General features: G+C 46.1%; 1 protein-coding gene across 1 annotated transcript in view; it reads right to left on the minus strand.

Annotated features, from left to right (window-relative positions):
• Positions 1-11,819, minus strand: part of mttp (microsomal triglyceride transfer protein) — a 55,171-nt gene extending 43,352 nt beyond the window's left edge. Inside the window, exon 1 of the mRNA XM_078218673.1 lies at positions 11,651-11,819. Coding sequence (XP_078074799.1) covers positions 11,651-11,711 — 61 coding nt within the window. The 5' untranslated portion in view covers positions 11,712-11,819. The remainder of the gene's footprint in view (positions 1-11,650) is intronic.
• Positions 11,820-23,737: the final 11,918 nt, after the last annotated feature.

The raw sequence follows: 23,737 nt of genomic DNA on the forward strand, positions 1-23,737 counted from the left end.
AAAGATCAACTTAATTATTAATTGATTTGGAGGGAGAATAATCTGTCTATGATCAGTATTTTCGACTGACAGCCGGACCAGAGAATCCCAGCCGCAGGTGAGGTTGGAGCATTCCAGCCGACATCTTCAATGTACTAAAACTCTTGTGTGATTGTAACCAAAAAGAGAAAATGCTGGAAAATCTCAGCAGGTCTGGCAGCATCTGTAGCTGCTCTGACAAAGGGTCATCTGGACTCGAAACGTCAGCTCTTTTCTCTCCTTACAGATGCTGCCAGACCTGCTGAGATTTTCCAGCATTTTCTCTTTTGGTTTCAGATTCCAGCATCCACAGTATTTTGCTTTCATTGAGTTTCTATTGTAATTCAGCCATCACACCCTAACACTGCAGTTTAGAAGTTTAGAATTCTTAAGTATTGAAGATTAAGAGATGATCCAATTCATAGAAACCTTATAGTGCATGGAATGCCCATTGCGCATTCTACCCAGACCTTAACCCCATAACCTCATAGATTTACCCCGTTAATTCCTCTAACTTACAAATCTTGGGACAGTAAGGGGCAATTTAGCATGGCCAATCCAACTAACCTGCACATCTTTGCACTGTGGGAGGAAACCAGAGCACCTGGAGGAAACCCACGCAGACACGGGGAGAACATACAAACTCCACAGTCACCCAAGGCTGGAATTGAACCCAAGTCCCTGGCGCTGTGAGGTATTGTGGTGTTAAAGGTGATTAAATGCCAGGGGATATCTGCAAGGTGAAAAGCTTCAACAGCTTGTCTCTCTCTTCAGAGATATATAACTGCTGTATCACCAGGTGACTTAGTTGTCAAAGGATAAGTTCTTTAGTTAACAAAGGATTAAGTTTACCAAATTAGGAAAAAAAATGCTGGGGCATAATTTTAAATTCCCCAAAAAAGGAAAAGCATTTTCCAGATTATAGGGAATCAGGAAGACTGAAGAAATCATAATCTAACTGGCTCATCAGGAGTCTGTTGAGATCAAGTCCGACACTAGTTTTACACCAATGTGATGTAAGACTCATCCTCTGTAAACGTTTCCCCAGTAACTGGTCTGTATCGATTCACAGACCGACACTGGCTCCAGGTCCAGCAATCTGCTGAATTGAAAATTCCTCAACACTGTATTTAAATCCTCCCTTTCGCCTCTCCCCATGTTTGTCGCCTCCTTCAGTCCTACAACCCTTTGATGTATCTGCACTCCCTCAATTCCAGCCTCTTGAGCATCCTGAATTTCTATCCCTCCACCATTGGCAGCCGTGCTTTTAGCTCCCTGGGCCCTAAGCTCTGGAGTTCCCTCCCTAAACCTCTCCACCTCTCTCTCCTTCTTCACGATGTTCCTAATCCTACCTCACTGATCTAATTTTTGATCACCCGTCCCACTATCTCTTCATGTGCCTCAGTGTTACGTTTTGTTTGGTAACTCTGTGAAGAACCTTGGGACATTTTATTTCATTGTTTGGGTTTTGAAATGCAACATGTCCAATCTGGCTTGCCATAGTCATGTGACTGCCATGAGGTAAACACTGTAGGCTGCCGTTCCCAATCATTTCAATAAAGCCTCTCACTGAGATACAGTAGAAGTAGAGTTTTTTTAAAGTTTATTTATTAGTCACAAGTAAGGCTTACATTAACAGTGCCATGAAATTAATGTGAAAATTCCTTAGTCGCCATACCCTGGTGCCTGTTCGGGTACACTGAGGGAGAATTTAGCTTGGCCAATGCAGCCTAACCAGCACATCTTTCAGACTGTGGGAGGAAACCGGAGCACCCGGAGGAAACCCATGCAGGCACAGGGAGAATGTGCAAACTCCACACAGACAGTTACCCAAGCCGGGAATCGAACCTGGGTCCTGGTACTGTGAGGCAGCAGTTCTAACTACTGTTATAAGTTGTTCTTATATGTGAAACTTGCATTAAAGATGCTATATAAATATATAAATGTTGTTGTATTTTCAACATGCTTCCCCCCCCCCCCCCCCCGGCCCCCCCACCGCCGCCCCACATTCCTGTGAAGATTCCAGTTACAAATCCACACCTTACAGTTTTATTGATCAGCATGTTAGGACATTGATCGCTATAATCATCTTCACGATGTGAGCTGCGACTCTATATCCGGAATGCGCTGCCAAGTAGGGTGGTGGAGGCAGGCACGCTAACATCGATTAAGACTTACCTGGATAGTCACATGAGCAGCCTGGGAATGGAGGGATACAAACGATTGGTCTAGTTGGACCAAGGAGCGGCACAGGCTTGGAGGGCCGAAGGGCCTGTTTCCTGTGCTGTACTGTTCTTTGTTCTTTGTTATCCCTCCCTACATAGACATGACGTAGAGAAGATCGACCTCACTGCTATCTACTGATAACAGACCAGTGCTGGGTCGCTTATAGAATACAATAAGTGTGACAAAGTGAAGTGTACACACGCATACTGATTGTATTAAAAGTGCATGATAAGTTAAAGTCTTCACAAACCCAATGGCACATTTCGCAGCTTATCAAAATCCGACACTGTCACAATCTATAAAACTTGGTGCAAGGGTCAAACCCTTGTGCAGATTTGGGAGTTGGAAACCTGGGGGTGAAACTTAACAGCAGCAACCCAAGCGTATCCCCAGAAATCCACGTGCATCAGTAGAGATGGTAAAGTGGAATGTTCAGATCTGCCATGGGTGGAATTTACAGACTGACACAGCTTCATCCATGATATAACACATACTCCCTGTCTACATCAACGGGGACGAAGTAGAAAGGGTCAAAAGCTTCAAGTTTTTAGGTGTCCAGATCACCAACAACCTGTCCTGGTCCCCCCATGCTGACACTATAGTTAAGAAAGCCCCACCAATGCCTCTATTTTCTCAGAAGACTAAGGAAATTTGGCATGTCAGCTACAAATCTCACCAACTTTTAGAGATGCACCATAGAAAGCATTCTTTCTGGTTGTATCACAGCTTGGTATGGCTCCTGCTCTGCCCAAGACCGCAAGAAACTACAAAGAGTCGTGAATGTAGCCCAGTCCATCACACAAACCAGCCTCCCATCCAATGACTCTGTCTACACTTCCCGCTGCCTCGGCAAAGCAGCCAGCATAAGCAAGGACCCCACACACCCCGGACATACTCTCGTCCACCTTCTTCCGTCAGGAAAAAGATACAAAATTCTGAGGTCACACGACCAACCGACTCAAGAACAGTTTCTTCCCTGCTGCCATCAGACTTTTGAATGGACCTACCTCGCATTAAGTTGATCTTTCTCTACACCCTAGCTATGACTGTAACACTACATTCTGCACTCTCTCCTTTCCTTCTCTATGAACGGTATGTTTTGTCTATGTAGCGCACAAGAAACAATACTTTTCACTAGATGTTAATACATGTGACAATAATAAATCAAATTAAATCAACACCCAATGGTTCAAAAACATTTCTCAAATTAAAAATATTAAATCCTAAATAAATTCGATCAACTCTAGAACTGAGAGGTTATAATGATCGAGACAGGCCAAGGAGCTGAGATTCTAAATTGAAGAGGAGGTAAGATCTGGCTTGTAATAAAGATGAAGGGGTCTGACAGGGTGGACGTAGAGAAGATGGGTGGCATTTTCCTCAGGCCCCCACGGCATGTTTCGTGGTAGCAGAGGTGGCCTACCATTGGCTGCCGGCAGCATCTTCCGATCCCACCGCTGGCAAAGGGATTCCCGTTCTATGCATTCCTCCCCGCCAGCCCCGTCGCTGGAAAACCCACAGTTAGGGTTCACCGAAAGATCCCACTGGAAAAATCAGCTGGAAAATTCCAGCTGATGATTCCACTTCCCCATTTGGGAGAGACCAAATTTAGATAGTCATCGATGAATCCAACGGGGATTTCAGGAAAAATCTCTTCACCTAAAAAATGGGGAGAATGTGGAACTCACTCCCACAGGGAGTGGTGAGAATGTGGAACTCATTCCCAAAGGGAGTGGCGAGAATGTGGAACTCACTCCCACAGGGAGTGGTGAGAAGGTGGAACTCATTCCCACAGGGAGTGGGGAGAAGGTGGAACTCGCTCCCACAGGGAGTGGTGAGAACAGGGAGTGATATCTCCACTCTCCTGCCTGTGCCCCCATAACGCTTGACCCTCGTGTCAATCTAAGATGTGTTGGCTGGGAGGATACGCCTATGGGACTTAAATGTTGTCATGGGCTAATCGGGTCAAGTGGGCTGTTTCTGCACTGCAAATTCTTTTTAATTCCATGGGACATAGTCTTTACAGCCCATCATTAAGAACAAACCCGTTAGGAGTTAATACAATAGTGCCCAAAGATGTGCAGGTTAGGGGGAGTTAGTGAGATAAATGCATGGGCTTTCAGGGATAGGATTTGGGGTGGGCCTGGGTAAGATACTCTGTTGGACAGTCGGTACAGACATGATGGGCCAAATGGCCTCCTTTCATTCCCTTCTATTTCAAACCCCCGCTCCCTACCATGTGAGTCTGCATCTCTACAATTACAGCACAACATTGACCCCAATCCGATCTCCAATCTCCACCCACCCATCCACCCTCCCACACAGGATTTCCAATCACGGCTGTGCTGCTTAGGGAAAAGATGGAGTTGCATTGACTGAATAAAATCCAATTTCCACAGCCAGGGGAGCAAATGGGATGAAAGGTTATGGGGAGAAAGCAGGATTAGGCTATTGAGTTGGACAATCAGCCATGATCGTGATGAATGATGGGGCAGGCTCGAAGGGCCAAATGGCCTCCTCCTGCTCCTATTTTCTTCTATCTATCTAAGCTCAAGAGGCATGTCTCCACATCTTATGCCATGCCCCTTAAAGCGACGATATTCACACCAAAGTTCTGAAGAGGGGGCGGCACGGTAGCACAGTGGTTAGCACTGCTGCTTCACAGCTCCAGGGTCTCGGGTTCGATTCCCGGCTCGGGTCACTGTCTGTGTGGAGTTTGCACATTCTCCTCGTGTCTGCATGGGTTTCCTCCGGGTGCTCCGGTTTCCTCCCACAGTCCAAAGATGTGCAGGTTAGGTTGATTGGCCAGGTTAAAAAAAAAATTGCCCCTTAGAGTCCTGAGATGTGTAGGTTAGAAGGATTAGTGGGTAAATATGTGGGGGTAGGGCCTGGGTGGGATTGTGGTCGGTGCAGACTCGATGGGCCGAATGGCCTCCTTCTGCACTGTAGGGTTTCTATGATTTCTATGAAGAAGAGTCACAAGGACTTGAAACCTTAACGCTGTTTCTCTCTCCACTGAGGCTGCCAGACTTGCTGAGTCTTTCCAGCACTTTCCGTTTTTGGTCAGGATTCTCCAGTGTTGTACACCCTGCCACAGAGAACAGAGAATTTGACACTCAACCAAAACTCCACTCACTGCAGCGGGACTGGAGAATCCCAGCCACAGGTGAGGTCAGAGAATCCGACTTTTATTTCCAGCTTTCAGTGATCTGCTTTTATATTTTATTGCAGGTACGTTGGCGGGTAGCTGACTGAGGACGGTGTATGGCGAGAGAATGAAGAAAATGAAACCGGAAGAGTATTTATTAAAGGACAGAATACAATCCTTCAAAGACTAAACTGTGAAGAAACAGTCCCATTGATTGATAATGCACCTGTATATTCACAGCTCAGGAGATCCTGATTGGGGCAGCACATAAACTAGGAGCAGGAGTGGGCCATCTGGCCCCTCGAGCCTGCTCCACCATTCAATAAGATCATGGCTGATCTTTTCATGGACTCAGCTCCACTTACCCACCCGCTCACCATAACCCTTAATTCCTTTACTGTTCAAAAATGTGCCTATCCTTGCCTTAAAAACATTCAATGAGGTAGCCTCAACTGCTTCACTGGGCAGGGAATTCCACAGATTCACAACCCTTTGTGTGAAGAAGTTCCTCCTCAACTCAGTCCTAAATCTGCTCCCCCTTATTTTGAGGCCATGCCCCCTAGTTCTAGTTTCACCCGCCAGTGGAAACAACTTCCCTGCTTCGATCTTATCTATTTCCTTCATAATCTTATGTTTCTATAAGATCGCCCCTCATTCTTCTGAATTCCAATGAGTATAGCCCCAGTCTACTCAGTCTCTCCTCATAAGCCAACCCTCTCAACTCCGGAATCAACCTAGTGAATTTCCTCTGCACCCCCTCCAGTGCCAGTATATCCTTTCTCAAGTAAGGAGACCAAAACTGTACACAGTACTCCAGGTGTGGCCTCACCAGCACCTTATACAGCTGCAACATAACCTCATTGTTTTTAAACTCCATCCCTCTAGCAATGAAGGACAAAATTCCATTTGCCTTCTTAATTACCTGCTGCACCTGCAAACCAATTCCTTGTGATTCCTGCACAAGGACACCCAGGTCCCTCTGCACAGCAGCATGCTGCAATTTTTTACCATTTAAATAATAGTCCATTTTGCTGTTTTTCCTACCAAAATGGATGACCTCACATTTACCAACATTGTACCCCATCTGCCAGATCCTCGCCCACTCACTTAGACTATCTATATCCCTTTGCAGACTTTCAGCATCCTCTGCACACTTTGCTCTGCCACTCATCTTAGTGTCATCTGTGAATTTTGACACACTACACTTGGTCCCCAACTCCAAATCATCTATGTAAATCGTAAACAATTACGGTCCCAACACTGATCCCTGAGGCACACCACTGGTCACTGATCACCAACCAGAAAAACCCATTTACCCCCACTCTTTGCTTTCTGTTAGTTAACCAATCTTCTATCTAATACATTACCTGTAACACCGTACACCTTTATCTTATGCAACAGTCTTTGGTGCGGCACCTTGTCAAATGTCTTCTGGAAATCCGGATACACCACATCCACAGGTTCCCCATTGTCCACTGCGTATGTAATGTTCTCAAAGGATTCCACCAAATTAGTCAAACATGATCTGCACTTCATGAACCCATGCTGCGTCTTACCAATGGGACAATTTATATCCAGATGTCTCGCTATTTCTTTCTTGATGATAGATGCAAGCAGTTTCCCTACTACAGAAGTTAAGCTAACCGGCCTATAGTTACCCGCTGTTTGTCTACCTCCTTTTTTAAACAGTGGTGTCACATTTGCTGTTTTCCAATCTGCAGGAACCACCCCAGAGTCCAGCAAATTTTGGCAAATTACCACTAGTGCATTTGCTATTTCCCCCGCCATCTCTTTTAGTACCCTGGAATGCATTCCATCAGGACCAGGAGACTTGTCTACCTTTAGCCCATTAACTTGCCCAACACTACCTCTTTCGTGATAATGATAGTTTCTAGGTCCTCACCTGCCATAGCCTTCCTGTCATCAATTTTTGGCATGTTATTTGTGTCTTCCACTGTGAAGACCGACACAAAATACCTGTTCAATGCCTCAGCCATTTCCTCATTTCCAGTTATTACATCCCCCTTCTCATCCTCTAAAGGACCAATGTTTACTTTCGCCACTCTTTTTTGTTTTATATATTTGTCAAAACTTTTGCTATCTGTTTTTATATTCTGAGCTAGTTTACTCTCATAATCCAAAGAACAAAGAACAAAGAACAAAGAACAATACAGCACAGGAACAGGCCCTTCGGCCCTCCAAGCCCGCGCCGCTCCCCGGTCCAGGATTGAATCCTGAATCCAGGATCCCCGCCCAATTTTCCAGCCTATCTACATACCAATATCCTATCCACCGAGCTGTCCCTCACAGCTACGATGCTTTGTTCATTACAACCTATTAACTTACCCCCACCCCCCCATTCCAGACCATGTGATCTCCAGGGAGAGGCGAAAACCCAGAGTGAAAAACCCCAGGGCCAATATGGGGAAAAAAAAATCTGGGAAATTCCTCTCCGACCCCCTGAGGCGATCGAAACGAGTCCAGGAGATCACAATGGCCCCGATCGGAAAATGCTTCCCAACCCTAGTCATTTCCACTTCCACGAACACCATATGAATTCCTTGCCCCCGAGACAGGTTCCCAACTATCCGCAGTCTCACTCTGTACTGGCACCAGCAAGATGATCATAGAATGAAGCCTTGAAACGAGAAACCAGGAACAATTAGCCCGCGCCGCTCCCTGGTCCAAACTAGACCACTCTTTTGTATCCCTCCATTTCCACTCCGTTCATATAGCTGTCTAGATAAGTCTTAAACGTTCCCAGTGTGTCCGCCTCCACCACCTTGCCCGGCAACACATTCCAGGCCCCCACGACCCTCTGTGTGAAATATGTCCCTCTGATATCTGTGTTAAACCTCCCCCCCTTCACCTTGAACCTATGACCCCTCGTGAACGTCACCACCGACCCGGGGAAAAGCTTCCCACCGTTCACCCTATCTATGCCTTTCATAATTTTATACACCTCTATTAAGTCTCCCCTCATCCTCCGTCTTTCCAAGGAGAACAACCCCAGTTTCCCCAATCTCTCCTCATAACCAAGCCCCTCCATACCAGGCAACATCCTGGTAAACCTCCTCTGTACTCTCTCCAAAGCCTCCACGTCCTTCTGGTAGTGTGGCGACCAGAACTGGACGCAGTATTCCAAATGTGGCCGAACCAACGTTCTATACATCTGCAACATCAGACCCCAACTTTTATACTCTATGCCCCGTCCTATAAAGGCAAGCATGCCATATGCCTTCTTCACCACCTTCTCCACCTGTGACGTCACCTTCAAAGATCTGTGGACTTGCACACCCAGGTCCCTCTGCGTCTCTACACCCTTTATGGTTCTTCCATTTATCGTGTAGCTCCTCCCTACATTATTCCCACCAAAATGCATCACTTCGCATTTATCAGGATTGAACTCCATCTGCCATTTCCTTGCCCAAATTTCCAGCCTATCTATATCCTTCTGTAGCCTCTGACAATGTTCCTCACTATCTGCAAGTCCTGCCAGTTTTGTGTCGTCCGCAAACTTACTGATCACCCCAGTTACTCCTTCTTCCAGATCATTTATATAAATCACAAACAGCAGAGGTCCCAATACAGAGCCCTGCGGTACACCACTAGTCACAGGCCTCCAGCCGGAAAAAGACCCTTCCACTACCACCCTCTGTCTTCTATGACCAAGCCAGTTCTCCACCCATCTAGCCACCTCCCCCTTTATCCCATGGGATCCAACCTTTTTCACTAGCCTACCATGAGGGACTTTGTCAAATGCTTTACTAAAGTCCATATAGACAACATCCACGGCCCTTCCTTCGTCAACCATTTTGGTCACTTCTTCAAAATTTTACTTTTCTTTATAGCTTTTTTCGTGGCTTTCTGCTGACCTTTAAAGATTTCCCAATCCTCTAGTTTCCCACTAATCTTTGCCATTTTGTATGCATTTTCTTTCAATTTGATACCCTCCTTTATTTCCTTCGATATCCATGGCTGATTATCTCTTTTTCTACAGTCCTTCCTTATCACTGGCATATACTTTTGCTGAGCACTGTGAAAGATCGCTTTGAAAATCCTCCACTGTTCCTCAATTGTCCCACCATAAAGTTTTTGCTCCCAGTTTACCTTAGCCAAGGCATCCCTCATCCCATTGTAGTCTCCTTTGTTTAAGCACAAGACACTGGCATTGGATTTTACCTTCTTATGTTCCATCTGTATTTTAAATTCAACCATACTGTGATCGCTTCTTCCAAGAGGATCCCGAACTGTAAGATCATTAATTATTCCTGTCTCATTACACAGGAAGAAGTTTAACAACACCAGGTTAAAGTCCAACAGGTTTATTTGGTAGCAAAAGCCACACAAGCTTTCGGAGCTCTTAGCCCCTTCCTCAGGTGAGTGGGAATTCTGTTCACAAACAGAGCATATAAAGACACAAACTCAATTTACATGAATAATGGTTGGAATGCGAATACTTACAACTAATCAAGTCTTTAAGAAACAAAACAATGTGAGTGGAGAGAGCATCAAGACAGGCTAAAAAGATGTGTATTGTCTCCAGACAAGACAGCCAGTGAAACTCTGTGGGGGTTACAAATAGTGTGCTATGAACCCAATATCCCGGTTGAGGCCGCCAGATGTAGGATAGCTTGCTCCCTCGTAGGTTCCATTACATATTGTTCAAGGAAACTATCGCAGAAACATTCTATAACTCCTCCTCAAGGCTGCCTTGACCAACCTGGTTTGACCAATTGATATGAAGATTAAAATCCCCCATGATAATTGCTGTATCATTTTTACTTGCATCAGTTATTTCTTTGTTTATTTCTCGCCTCACCATGATGTTATTATTTGGTGGCCTATAGACTATGCTGATCAGTGACTTTTTCTCCTTACTATTTCTAATTTCTACCCAAATGGATTCAACCTTTTTTTCCATAGAACGGTAGCACAGTGGTTCGCACTGCTGCCTCACAGCGCCAGGGACCCGGGTTTGATTCCTGGTTTGGGTCACTGTCTGTGTGGAGTTTGCACGTTCTCCCTGTATCTGCGTGGATTTCCTCCGGGTGCTCTGGTTTCCTCCAAAGATGTGCGGGTTAGGTTGATTGGCCATGCTAAATTGACCCTAGTGTCAGGGGGATTAGCAGAGTAAACATGTGGGGTTACGGGGATAGGGGCCTGGGTGGGATTGTGATCGGTGCTGACTCGATGGGCTGAATGGCCTCCTTCCGCACTGTTGGGATTCTATGATCTATGATGATAACTAAACAAGGAGTCTGCTGCTATGGTCCAGGCTGTAACCTCAGCGTAACACTACATTCTTCCAATCCTTTCCAAAATTCTCAAACAGGGTAAATGAAAGAACCAGTGGTGTGGTTTGATTTAACACTGCCAGTTGTGATATCTGGAATGCACTGTTTGAAAGGGCATCGGAAGCAGATTCAATAATAACTTTCAAAAGGAGATACATTTGAAACGGAACATGGATAAACTGAATTGCTCAGCTGTCTTACGCTAGGTTTTCAGTTTGGTTACCATGTTAACTGCCTGGATAGGAATATCCTACCCAATTTTAATTGTCTGCAATTTGTGGTGCATTGCTATTCTTTGTGCAGACAAAACAACTTTTTAATGTTCCCATTGGCTCCTACTCCTTAATGAATAAAGCTCCAAATCAGAAGAGGAAGATTTTAAGATGGAAAGGATCCAAACTGAAGGTTCTTCTTCCTGCGTAAGTCTTCTTGAATTCCATATTACATTACAGCACGGAAACAGACTCTACAGCTCATCTGGTCCACCTGAGCTTCCTCCAACCCCACTTCAACTCAGCCAATCAGCATAACCTGTCATTCCTTCCAACCTCATGCACTCATCAGCTTCTCCTGAAATTCATCTATTCTGTCCACCTCAACTACTCCTGATGATCATGAGTTCCCACCACTCTCTCGAGTGAAGAGGTTTCCCCTGAATTTCATGTTGGATTTATTGGTTTCATCCATCTCCAGCTTCAGCACCTGATGAGTATCTCTCCAAACAACAGGAGAACAAAGAGTGAAATACTCGGCACAACCAGCCAACTGTTAGTCTTAAATGAACTGATTTTTGTTTCCGCAACTTGCCTCATTCATTGTTGAAGACAGGTAAAGGATACAAAATGAGATAATAAACACCCCCAGAATAAATGCTGCAAAAGTACAAATAATTGTGAACTCAAATGAGACACAGAAAAAAACAAAAGACACCAAGAAAGCAGGAGCATGGTCATGGACTCACCTTTTGCAGAAGTTGAAAAGGAGACGGCCGTTAGGATTAACAGCACCCAAAGTGTTGACATTTTTTCAACTCAGCCAAGCGTCCCCTGACAGGAGGAATTAGAAATGGGCAGCAAACCCGGACAGGGGGAAGAGGGAGAGACGAGGAAAATAAAATCAGCTCTGGAGAAGAAGGCCACTGAACAGAAAGAGTCAGGGCACAAGCTTTAACGTTTATCTGTGTGGAACAGAGGTCAGATTCCAAACTCCACACAATGGTTCTGGGCCCTCAGGTTAAATATTAATCAGTTGTGATTTGATTTAGAATCAACCGGGCCAGGAGCAACCCAGGTTCTCAGTTCACCTGAATCAAAAGGCAGATGACATCTCACATTCATTCAAACTAACAAATCAGCATTTGCAAAGCTTTTGTTATCCCCTCCCATGTGACACTCTGCCCCTTTCACACAACTTAAAGTGGTGAAAATTGAGGTGGTAGATGTCAAAGGCCTCTTTGAAAAAGAGTCAGGAAAGGCATCCACGTCGGTGAAATCCTGAGACACGTACATCGGCACAACATTGTGGGCCGAAGGGCCTGTTCTCTGCTGTACTGTTCTATGGACATGTAGGAAGCTCCCAAGTTTAATCTTACATTCCCCCCTCATCCTGAGCTCACTGATCTCATTCAGGACTCGAGATGACTGAGAACAAGTCAGATAAAATTGAGCGTGGGCGAAAAGACTTGCATTTATATAACACCTTTCACCATTTTGTCTACACTTCCCGCTGCCTTGGAAAAGCAGCCAGCATAATCAATGACCCCATGCATGCCGGACATTCTCTCTTCCACCTTCTTCCATCGGGAACCATTGAGCAACCAACTCAAGAACAGCTTCTTAGAATCATAGAATCCCAATAAGTGCAGAAGGAGGCCATTCGGCCCATCGAGTCTGCACCAACCACAATCCCACCCAGGCCCTATCCCCATAACCTCATATATTTACCCTGCTCATCCCCCTGACACTAGATTTAATTTTGCATAGCCAATCAACCTAACCTGGAGCACCTGGAAGAAACCCACACAGACACGGGGAGAACGTGCAAACTCCACACAGACAGTGACCCGAGGCCGGAATTGAACCTGGGTCCCTGGTGCTGTGAGGCAGCAGTGCTAACCACTGTGCCACCATTCTTCCCTGCTGGCAACAGACTTTTGAATGGACCTACCTCATATTAAGTTGATCTTTCTCGACACCCTAGCTATGACTGTAACACTACATTCTGCACTCTCTCCTTTCCTTCTCTATGAATGGTATGCTTTGTATAGTGCGCACGAAACAATACTTTTCACTGTACACTAATACATATGGCAACAATAAATCAAATCAAATCTTAAGAAATTGAAAATTTCTGTGCAGCCAATTAAATGCTTCTGAAATGTAACAGTTATAATGTAGGAAGCACAGCGGCCAATGGGATAAACTGTTTTAATGATGTTATACCGGGTGCCATGGATCTACCTGAGCAGGGAGACAGGGGCCTCAGTTTAGCGTCTCATTCAATAGACAACACCTCTAATAGTCCCTTAGCACCGCACCGGGAGTACCAGCCTGTTTATTGTGCTCAGTTCACTGGAGTGGATCTTGGACACACAACATTCTGATTGTGACCACCAACTGAGCCATGGCAGAGATACCAAATGGAAACAGGACCCATCTAGGCTGTGACTCCCACCTTTGTGAACCGGCCCCCTCCCAGCAATCACATGGATGCTGCCCACTCTGGTGGGGTATGAGAGGGCAAGAATTCACTCGCAGAACTCACTGAGTCAGCTGAAAATTCCCCATGTTTAATGGTCCTGACAAAGCAATACAAAGGCACTAGCCTGAGCCACTCACAACAATCTGGTCTCTGGGACACTGGGAGAGTTTGCTTCTAGAAGCACAAAGAGACTGAGTTACCACAAGCCATGGCGTAAGAGGAAAATTAGCCGTCAGTCTAAATGGTTCACCCATTGCTCTAATGCAAAACTGTCCCATTGCAGGTTGCACTTCTGTTGGAAAGACTCATGGAGTATAATAAATGGAACCATGTCCTTAAATAGGTTCACAGAATCACAGAATTATTAAAGTGGAGGAGGAGGCCATTCAGCCCATCGTGTCTGCATCGGCTCTCCAATTCACGTAGTGTCATTCTCCCGCTTTCTCCCAGTAACCCTGCACATTCTTCCTTTTCTGATAAGTCTAATTTCCTTTTGAATGCCTCGATGGAACCTATCTCCACTACACTCTCAAGCAGCGCATTCCAGGCTTTAGCCACTCGCTGTGTGAAATGGTTTTCTCTCATATCCCTTTTGCTTCTTTTGCCAATTATTCTAAATTTGTGCCCTCTCGTTCTTGACCCTTTCACGAGTGGAAACAACTTCTCCCTAAACTCTGTCCAGACTCCCCATGATTTTGAATACTCTGTCAAATCTCCTCCCAACCTTCTTTCCTCCAAGGAAAACAGTTCCAACTTCTCCAATCGATCCTCATAACTGAAGCTCCTCATCCTTGGAACCATCCTCATCAATCTTTTCTGCACTTAAAATAGGCTGGGAGTTATTGAGCTAACACATGCCGGGTGTTGTCGAGAGCCTGTTCATGTTTCAAATGTAAATGGGTTCCAATGTCACTGATTACCTGGTGATTGATGATGTGATGATCAAGTGGAGTTGGAGGTACATTAGGAATGGCCTTAAGAGGAATAAATTTCAACACGTAATGGCGCGCGCTCCAAAAGACTGGAGTTAATTGCCACCTTTTCTAACTATCTTGTTACTGAGTGGCACTGGTTCTTTTTCTTGAGATCTCTGCCTGAAGGCAAGTCCAACCAACACTGCCACAATCCCACCATGGGTAGAGCAATGAGGCAGGTCCCAGTTTTTCTTTTTATTCATTCGTGGGACATGGGTGTCACTGGTTGGCCAGCATTTATTGCCCAACACTAGTCATCCTTGAACTGAGTGGCTTGCTAGGCTATTTCAGAGGGCAGTTGAGAGTCAACCACATAGCTGTGGCTCTGGAGTCACGTATAGGCCAGACCGGGTAAGGATGGCAGATTTTCTTCCCCAAAGGACATTAGTGAACCAGATGGGTTTTTCCGACAATCAACAGTGGTTTCATGGTCATCAGTAGATTCTTAATTCCGGATGTTTTTTATTGAATTCAAATTCCACCATCTGCCATGGCGGGATTCGAATCTGGGTCCCCAGAACATTAGCTGAGTTTATGGATTAATAGTCTAGCGATAATACCACTAAGCAATTGCCTCCCGAAATCCATCCCAGCCACAACAGGGATTGAACCCCATGTTGTTGGCACCAATCTGATCCACACTCGCCATCCAGTTAACTGAACCAACCAGACTTCCGAGGAGTCCGAGTTGCTTTGGCAATATCCCTTTCTGGTGTAGTCTGGAGCTATGGATAGTGATAGCAGAAGTTTCAATTTCTCTCCATTACATGGCTGACCAGGAATCTCTCCCTCTCTTACTTCCTGGCTATATGTTGGAAGGATTTTACAAGTTGAAACTAAACGGATGTAACATTGTTATGAACATGTATTCCTTGGCCACTAGGTCCTGGAGTGGGACTTGAACCCAGAGCTTCTGGCTCAAAGGCAGGGGTATTACCCATTGCCCCACAAGATCACCCACAATTGATTCTACCTGATCATTAATATTGCTGACTACAACCACATTGAACCGACCACTTTGAAATTTCCTGTTGCAAGTGTCGCCATGTGTCCATCCAAATACTGATGGACCAATTAAAACACATAGAATCATAGAATCCCTCCAGTGAAGAAAGAGCCCATCCAAACGGCACCAACTCTCTGACAGAGCATCTTACCCAGGCCCTCTCCCTCCCCCATCCCTGTGAATGTGCAAACTCTACACAGACGGTGACCCAAGGCCAGAAATAAACCCGGGTCCCTGGCGCTGTGAGGCAGCAGTGCTCACCTAAAATTTTCCAACAATGAAGCTTTAAACTAATGGTAAAATAAAAAGGTAAATATAACTTCGCACATTTAGCGTGGCTAATCCATCTAACCTACACATCTTGGACATAAAGGAGCAATTCTAGATGGCCTATCCAAGTGTCCAAAAATGTGCAGGTTAGGTGGATGTGCCATTCTAGATGGCCTATCCATCTAGAATGGCACATCTTTGGACACTAAGGGACAGTTTAGCATGGCCAATCCACCTAACCTGCACATTTTTGGACACTTGGGGCCTGATTTTACCATTTTCGTTCTAGGTGCTGAATCTGGGCGCAATTCAGATCCGACTTGGAAATCTGTTCTCAGGCGCCCCCGTACGCACTTAGCCTGAAAAAAAAATCACGGGTCTGAATCGCGCTGTGGGCGGGGCGAAGCGCGGCCGAAGCGATCGGAGCTCTGAACTGCGCATGCGCATTTAGAAAAGAATATGAAAAAGCGCGCCCATGTCAGATCGCTCCCGGGCCGCAAAAAGCAGAGAAAGCAGTAGCGATGGCCCCCACAGCCATCACCCCCACCCCCACAACATCACTGTTCCCCTTATCCACCTACCCCACCCCCCCGCTACCCAGACTGATTGCGACCCCCTGCCCCCTTCCCCCCCACCGATCGCCTGCAGAGTGGCAGCAGACCCCCGTCCCCCCACCAGTGAGTGATCGGGCCTCCACCCCCCACCAGAGATTACCCGCCTTCCCCACCCTACCCCCCCCAGAGAACAATCTGGCCTCACTCCCAACCCCCCCCCCCTCCCACCCCCCCCACCAGAGAATGATCTGGCCTCACCTACCCCACCTAGAGAATGATCTGGCTTCACTCTCCACCCCCCTCCTGAGAATGATCTGGCCTCACTCGCCCCACCCAACCTAGAGAATAATCTGGCCTCACTCCCCACCCCCAGAGAATGATCTGGCCTCACTTCCCCCCCCCCCCCCCCTCCTGAGAATGATCTGGCCTCACTCACCCCACCCAACCTAGAGAATGATCTGGCCTCACTCCCTTCCCCGCCCCTCCCCCCCCCCCCCCCCCCACCACCCCAGAGGTGCATCTGACCCACCTCCCTACTCCCCTCCCCCGCCTCACCAGAGAATGATATGGCCCCCCCTCCCCCTCCCTCTCCCTCCCCACCACCGATCTGAGTCAGAGAGCCGTTGGAAGCTCTGAACTCGCCTCTTCAGCAGCTGTGAACAGGTAATCTTCCTTTATGAACTCACTGAATCATCCCAGAGAACACCTTTGTGTCAACCTCAGAGTTAATTTTCCGACAGTTTGAGATTCTCACCTGTGAAGAGTGCGCATTGGAATTTTAATTGTACTCTGTTCACCATTTCCTGACCTATTTCTAACTCAGTTAGAGTCAGAGAGGTTTCGGTCGCGAATCAGATCGCGGCCATTCCCGGGCCTGGGTAAAGTGGCCATCTGCGCGGACGCAGACGCGGATCACGTTAATGGGCTGACGCCCGACTTTACCACGTTTTCGCGCCCGAAAATGGGCACGATGCAATGGTAAAATCGGGCCCTTAGGGGCAATTTAGCACGGCCAATCCATCTAACCTGCACATCTCTGGAGTGTGGGAGGAAACCAGAGCCCCTGGAGGAAACTCACATAGACACGGGGAGAACGTGCAAACTCCACACAGATAGTGACCCAAGGCCAGAAATGAACCCGGGTCCCTGGCGCTGTGAGGCAGCAATGCAACCCCTGCAGTGTAGCTCATTTTAAAATTTTCCTACAATGAAGCTTTAAACTAATGGAAAAATAATCTGGGCTCCAATATGGGAATTAAATTTTCCATTCCCTATTTCCCTCTATAACGATTATTTATGTTCAATCCCATCAGAGAAAAATTCGTAATAAAAGCAGAAAGTGCCAGAGGTCTGGCAGCCTCTGCGGAGAGAGAAACAGAGTTAACGTTGCGAACTCACGTTAGACCCCAGGGATGCTGCCCACTGCACCACAAGATCTCCCTCACCTTACACTGCTTTTGACCTGAGTAATTGCGCATTTGCCTCAAGGCCAAAGAATCTTTGCGAAACTGAAAATGTGAACCATAAAATATGAACACTGGATTTTGCACAGTGCACTTTGAACTATGATATGTGAAGATTCAACTTCCTTGTCTGAAGGTCAGCTGTCTTTGGAGTTGAGATTCACCCAGATTCATTATACTGAAAAAAAAAATCCACGCAGGTACAAAATTTTTGTTGATAATTTCAGCAAAGTTGTCAACCTAAGAAATTTCTTTGTGTAAACAGATAATTTTCCTTTATGAACTCACTTAATCATCCCGGAGAACACCTTTGTGTCAACCTCAGAGTTAATTTTCCGACAGTTTGAGATTCTTGCCTGTGAAGAGTGCGCATTGGAATTTTAATTGTGCTCTGTTCACCATTTCCTGACCTATTTCTAACTCAGTTAGAGTCAGAGAGGTTTACAGCATGGAAACAGGCCCTTTGGCCAACTTGTCCATGCTGCCCCTGTTTTACCACTAAGTTAAGTTTCACCGCCAAGTGCCCGTGTTTGGCCCATATCCCTCTATACCCATCTTACCCATGTAACTGTCTAAATGCTTTTTAAAAAGACAAAATTGTACCCGCCTCTACTACTGCCTCTGGCAGCTTGCTCCAGACACTCACCATCCTCTGAGTGAAAAAATTTCCCCTCTGGACCCTTTTGTATCGCTCCCCTCTTACCTTAAACCTATGCCCTCTAGTTTTAGACTCCCTTATCTTTGCGAAAAGACGTTGACTGTCTAGCTGATCTATGCCCCTCGTTATTTTATAGACCTCTATAAGATCAACCCTAAGCCTCCCACGCTCCAGGGACAAAAGTCCCAGTCTATTCAGCCTCTCCTGATAACTCAAACCATCAAATCCCGGGAACACCCTCGTAAATCGTTTCTGCACTCTTTCTGGTTTAATAATATCCTTTCTACAATAGAGTGACCAGAACTGTACACAGTATTCCAAGTGTGGCCTTACTCATGTTAAAGTTAAAACGTTAAAGTTAATTTATTAGCCACAAGTAGGCTTACATTAACACTGCAATGAAGTTACTGTGAAAATCCCCTATTCGCCACAATCCGGCACCTGTTTGGGTCAATGCACTTCACAATGCCTGTTTGGGTCTTTCAGAATGTGGGAGGAAACCAGGGCATCCGGAGGAAACCTATACAGACACACGGAGAACATGCAAACTCCACACAGACAGTGACCCAAGCCAGGAATCAAACCCGGGTCCCTGGCACTGTGAAGCAGCAGTGCTAACTACTGTGCCACTGTGCCACTGTGCCACCCAGTCTGCCGCCCCATCTGCAAACTTAGTAACCATGCCTCCTAAATTCTCATCCAAATCATTAATATAAATGACAAATAACAGTGGACCCAGCACCAATCCCTGAGGCACACCGCTGGCTCCTGTCATCAAGCCAATTTTGTATCCAATTGGCTACCTCACCCTGGGTCCTGTGAGATTTAACTTCATGCAACAACCTACCATAGAACATAGAACATAGAACATAGAACATTACAGCGCAGAACAGGCCCTTCGGCCCACGATGTTGCACCGACCAGTAAAAAAAAAACTGTGACCCTCCAACCTAAACCAATTTCTTTTCGTCCATGAACCTATCTACGGATCTCTTAAATGCCCCCAAACTAGGCGCATTTACTACTGATGCTGGCAGGGCATTCCAATCCCTCACCACCCTCTGGGTAAAGAACCTACCCCTGACATCGGTTCTATAACTACCCCCCCTCAATTTAAAGCCATGCCCCCTCGTGCTGGATTTCTCCATCAGAGGAAAAAGGCTATCACTATCCACCCTATCTAAACCTCTAATCATCTTATATGTTTCAATAAGATCCCCTCTTAGCCGCCGCCTTACCAGCGAAAACAATCCCAAATCCCTCAGCCTCTCCTCATAGGATCTCCCCTCCATACCAGGCAACATCCTGGTAAACCTCCTCTACACCCTCTCCAAAGCCTCCACATCCTTCCTGTAATGTGGGGACCAGAACTGCACACAGTACTCCAAGTGCGGCCGCACCAGAGTTGTGTACAGTTGCAACATAACGCTACGACTCCTAAATTCAATCCCCCTACCAATAAACGCCAAGACACCATATGCCTTCTTAACAACCTTATCTACTTGATTCCCAACTTTCAGGGATCTATGCACACATACACCTAGATCCCTCTGCTCCTCCACACTATTCAAAGTCCTCCCGTTAGCCCTATACTCAACACATCTGTTATTCCTACCAAAGTGAATTACCTCACACTTCTCCGCATTAAACTCCATCCGCCACCTCTCGGCCCAACTTTGCAACCTGTCTAAGTCTTCCTGCAAACTACGACACCCTTCCTCACTGTCTACCACACCACCGACTTTGGTGTCATCAGCAAATTTGCTAATCCACCCAACTATACCCTCATCCAGATCATTAATAAATATTACAAACAGCAGTGGCCCCAAAACAGATCCCTGAGGTACACCACTTGTAACCGCACTCCATGATGAATATTTACTATCAACCACCACCCTCTGTTTCCTATCCGCTAGCCAATTCCTGATCCAATTTCCTAGATCACCCCCAATCCCATACATCTGCATTTTCTGCAGAAGCCTACCATGGTGAACCTTATCAAACGCCTTACTAAAATCCATATATACCACGTCCACTGCCTTGCCCCCATCCACCTCCTTGGTCATGCAGTATCTTGTCAGAAACCTTGCTAAAGTCCATGTAGACAATGTCAACTGCACTGCCCTCATCTTACCTTCTTGGTTACCCCTTCAAAAAAAACATTTTTTTTCTTTTTTTTTCTTCCCCCTGCCGCTGCCTCGGCTGGTTCAGCAACCCCCTGCCCTCCCAACTCCCCTCTTCTTCTGCTGCTGCCTCCACCATGGTGGGCCACCGGGGTTCAACATCTGGTCACTGCAAGCACCCCAGCACCCGGCTACACCCACTGGAGAGAGAGGGAGGGAGGCCTCCCGGCAGCTCCGTCTCCCCCGCCCCTCGGCGCAGCAGTTATCCACAACTGTGTTACCCATAACCAACAAAAGACTGAAAATGCTGAAAATACTCAGCAGGTCTGGCAGTGCCTGTGGCGAGAGGAACAGAGTTAACAACCAGAATTTTACCAGCACGTCCATCCAGGAATTAACATAGAACATCGAACATAGAACATTACAGGCCCTTCGGCCCTCGATGTTGCGCCGACCTGTGAAACCAATCTAAAGCCATCTAATCTATACTATCCCAATATCATCCATAAATTGGGACGGGCGAGGTTCACAGAACGGAATTCTCTGTTGGCCTCAGGTGGAATTTTACGAGCCTTGCCCAAGCGAGGTCGTAAAATCCCAGCCAATGTTTTGGGTCAATGATGTTGCATAAGCTCTGATGAAGGGTCATCCAGAATCAAAACGTTGGCTCTATTCTCTCTCCACAGAGAGTCAGACCTGCTGAGATTTTCCTGCATTTTCTGGTTTTGTGACCTTTCATCAGAACCGGGCAAAGTTAGAAATGTGACAGAGTTTAAACAAGTGAATGGGGGTCAGGTAAAGAACATAAGGGAAGGTCCGTGTGATCGACTCGAAGACAGAAGAGCTTAAATGACAAAAGAGTTGAGGGGACATGTACCAACCAAGTCGAGAACAGCTTCTTCCCTGCTGCCTTCACATTTTTGAATGGACCGACCACACATTAAGTTGATCTTTCTCAATACCCTAGCTATGACTGTAACACTACATTCTGCACACTCTCCTTTCCTTCTCTATGAACGGTATGCTTTGTCTGTTTGGTGCGTAAGAAACAACACTTTTCACTGTATACCAATATATTTGACAATAATAAATCAAATCAAACGATGTTTTACTAGAGATGCTACTCAAATGCAAATTATAGACTCCCGAAAGTTTATTGTGCTGCAGCTGCCCTGTTACAGAATCGAACAGATAATCTTTCACACTCGGCCTCTGACTCCCTCTAGGGGCACAGAGAGGATGAACCAACAATAAATTATTTGAACTACAGAAACTTCCTGCCCAAAACTCAGACTGACAGAGCATGGAGAAAAATCTAGGCCTGAAATGTTTAATTGAAAGAAGTCTCACAACACCAGGTTGTCCAATAGGTTTATTTTGTATCACGAGCTTTCGGAGCGCTGCTCCTTCATCAGGCAAGTGTATAGGACTTTAGCCTGGTGTTGAGAGACTTCTTACTGTGCCCACCCTAACGCCGGCATCTCCACATCATGCTTAATTGAAAGCTGTAATATTTGAGCTATCACCTCACCCCAAAGCATAAAGCTGGATATTACTGAGGCAGCATTGTCTCGATTAATATAAAACTGAGGCTAACACTCCGCGACACTGCCCTGAGGTGCTTTCTTCCAGGTGGGATGTTAAACTGAGGCTGTATGCACCCTCTCAAGGAAAGATAAAAGATCTCATGGTTTTATTTCAAAGTAAGAAGTCTCACAACACCAGGTTAAAGTCCAACAGATTTATTTGGAATCACGAGCTTTCAGAGCGCTGCTCCTTCATCAGGTGAATGAATGCATCTTTGTAGAAACTTGATGCCGTGTCGATATGCGTGATCTTCTTGGAGATCCTCTCCGCTCTGAGCCAGCAGTTTGTGGTGTGGGTGGTAGCCATGATGTGGAGTTGCCGGCGTTGGACTGGGATGGGCACAGTAAGTAGTCTTACAACACCAGGTTAAAGTCCAATAGATTTATTTGGAATCATGAGATTTCGGAGTGCTGCTCCTTCATCAAAGAGCAGAGAATCTCTCCCGTGTCCTGGCTAATGTTTATCCCCTAACCAACATCACTAAAAACAGGTTACCTGGTCATCATGTTGCTGTTTGTGGGAGGTTTTTGTGCACTGCCTGTGCACATGTCCTACTTTACAATAAAGACTACACTTCAATAAGTATTTCATAGGTTGTAAAGTGCTTCAGAATTTTTCAAGGTTGCTTAAGGAGTTTTGCAAATAGATGTTTCTTCTTAAAGTGTTAAAAGATGTCTACCACACATTCTGCAGGGATCGGTTAGGTGGTGACCTGGTACTCTTCTTGGTTGAAGTCCTCTCACCGCCCCCCCCCCTCCCCCACCTCCCCCGCCCCACCGGCATGACAATGACCAGGATAACTGCCTTCAACACCATCACTCCATCAGCTCACTCAATGCAGAGTTGGGAGCAATCTGGGAGTTAAAGGCCCGCTTGGCTTGGTTAACACAGGAGATCTCAACTGGGGGTCCATGAGAAGGATTTGTGGAGTCTGCCACAACTCTGCATCTTCTCCCAACATCACCAAATTATACCCCAGGTCGATCCAGCTCTTCTCAAAGGTCAGCAGCAATAAGTCAGCGCTCTATCACTCGTGTGACCTACTTGACCCTCCCAACTCTCATGAAGCAGCAACTCATTTACAGAGTTCAATATTAAAACAGCCAACAACATTTTTAATCCATTTCCCATTGTTTAAATCCATTCATAGTTACTGTGTGATGTTGAATACCATTTGTTCCCAATTCTCTTCCTTCCGGTGGCACAGTGGTTAATACTGCTGCCTCACAGTGCCAAAGGCCCTACTGCAATCCCCAGCTTGGGTCACTGTCTGTGCGGAGTCTCCACATTCTCCCCGTGTCTGCGTGGGTTTCCTCCAGGTGCTTTGGTTTCCTCCCACAATCTGAAAGACGTGTTGGTTAGGGTGCATTGGCCATGCTAAATTCTCCCTCAGTGTACCTGAACAGGTGCCGGAGTGTGGCAACTAGGGGATTTTCACAGTAACTTCATTGCAGTGTTAATGTCAGCTTACTTGTGACACCAAACCTGCATGCTTCTTCTGACTGATAGAAGTTGGCTTCTCTTCAACTATTACCACGTGGGAAGGTATGGACATTTCCATGGATAGAGTCTCTGACTGGAGTGAGTGCTCTGGGTGTGAATGCTCTGACTGAATCTAATGGCACATTAAGAAGTCTCACAACACCAGCTTAAAGTCCAACAGGTTATTTGGTAGCATGAGCTTTCGGAGCGCTACTCCTTCATCTTGAAGGA

Source organism: Mustelus asterias, chromosome 1, assembly GCF_964213995.1.
Source record: "Mustelus asterias chromosome 1, sMusAst1.hap1.1, whole genome shotgun sequence".
NCBI classification, from domain to species: domain Eukaryota; kingdom Metazoa; phylum Chordata; class Chondrichthyes; order Carcharhiniformes; family Triakidae; genus Mustelus; species Mustelus asterias.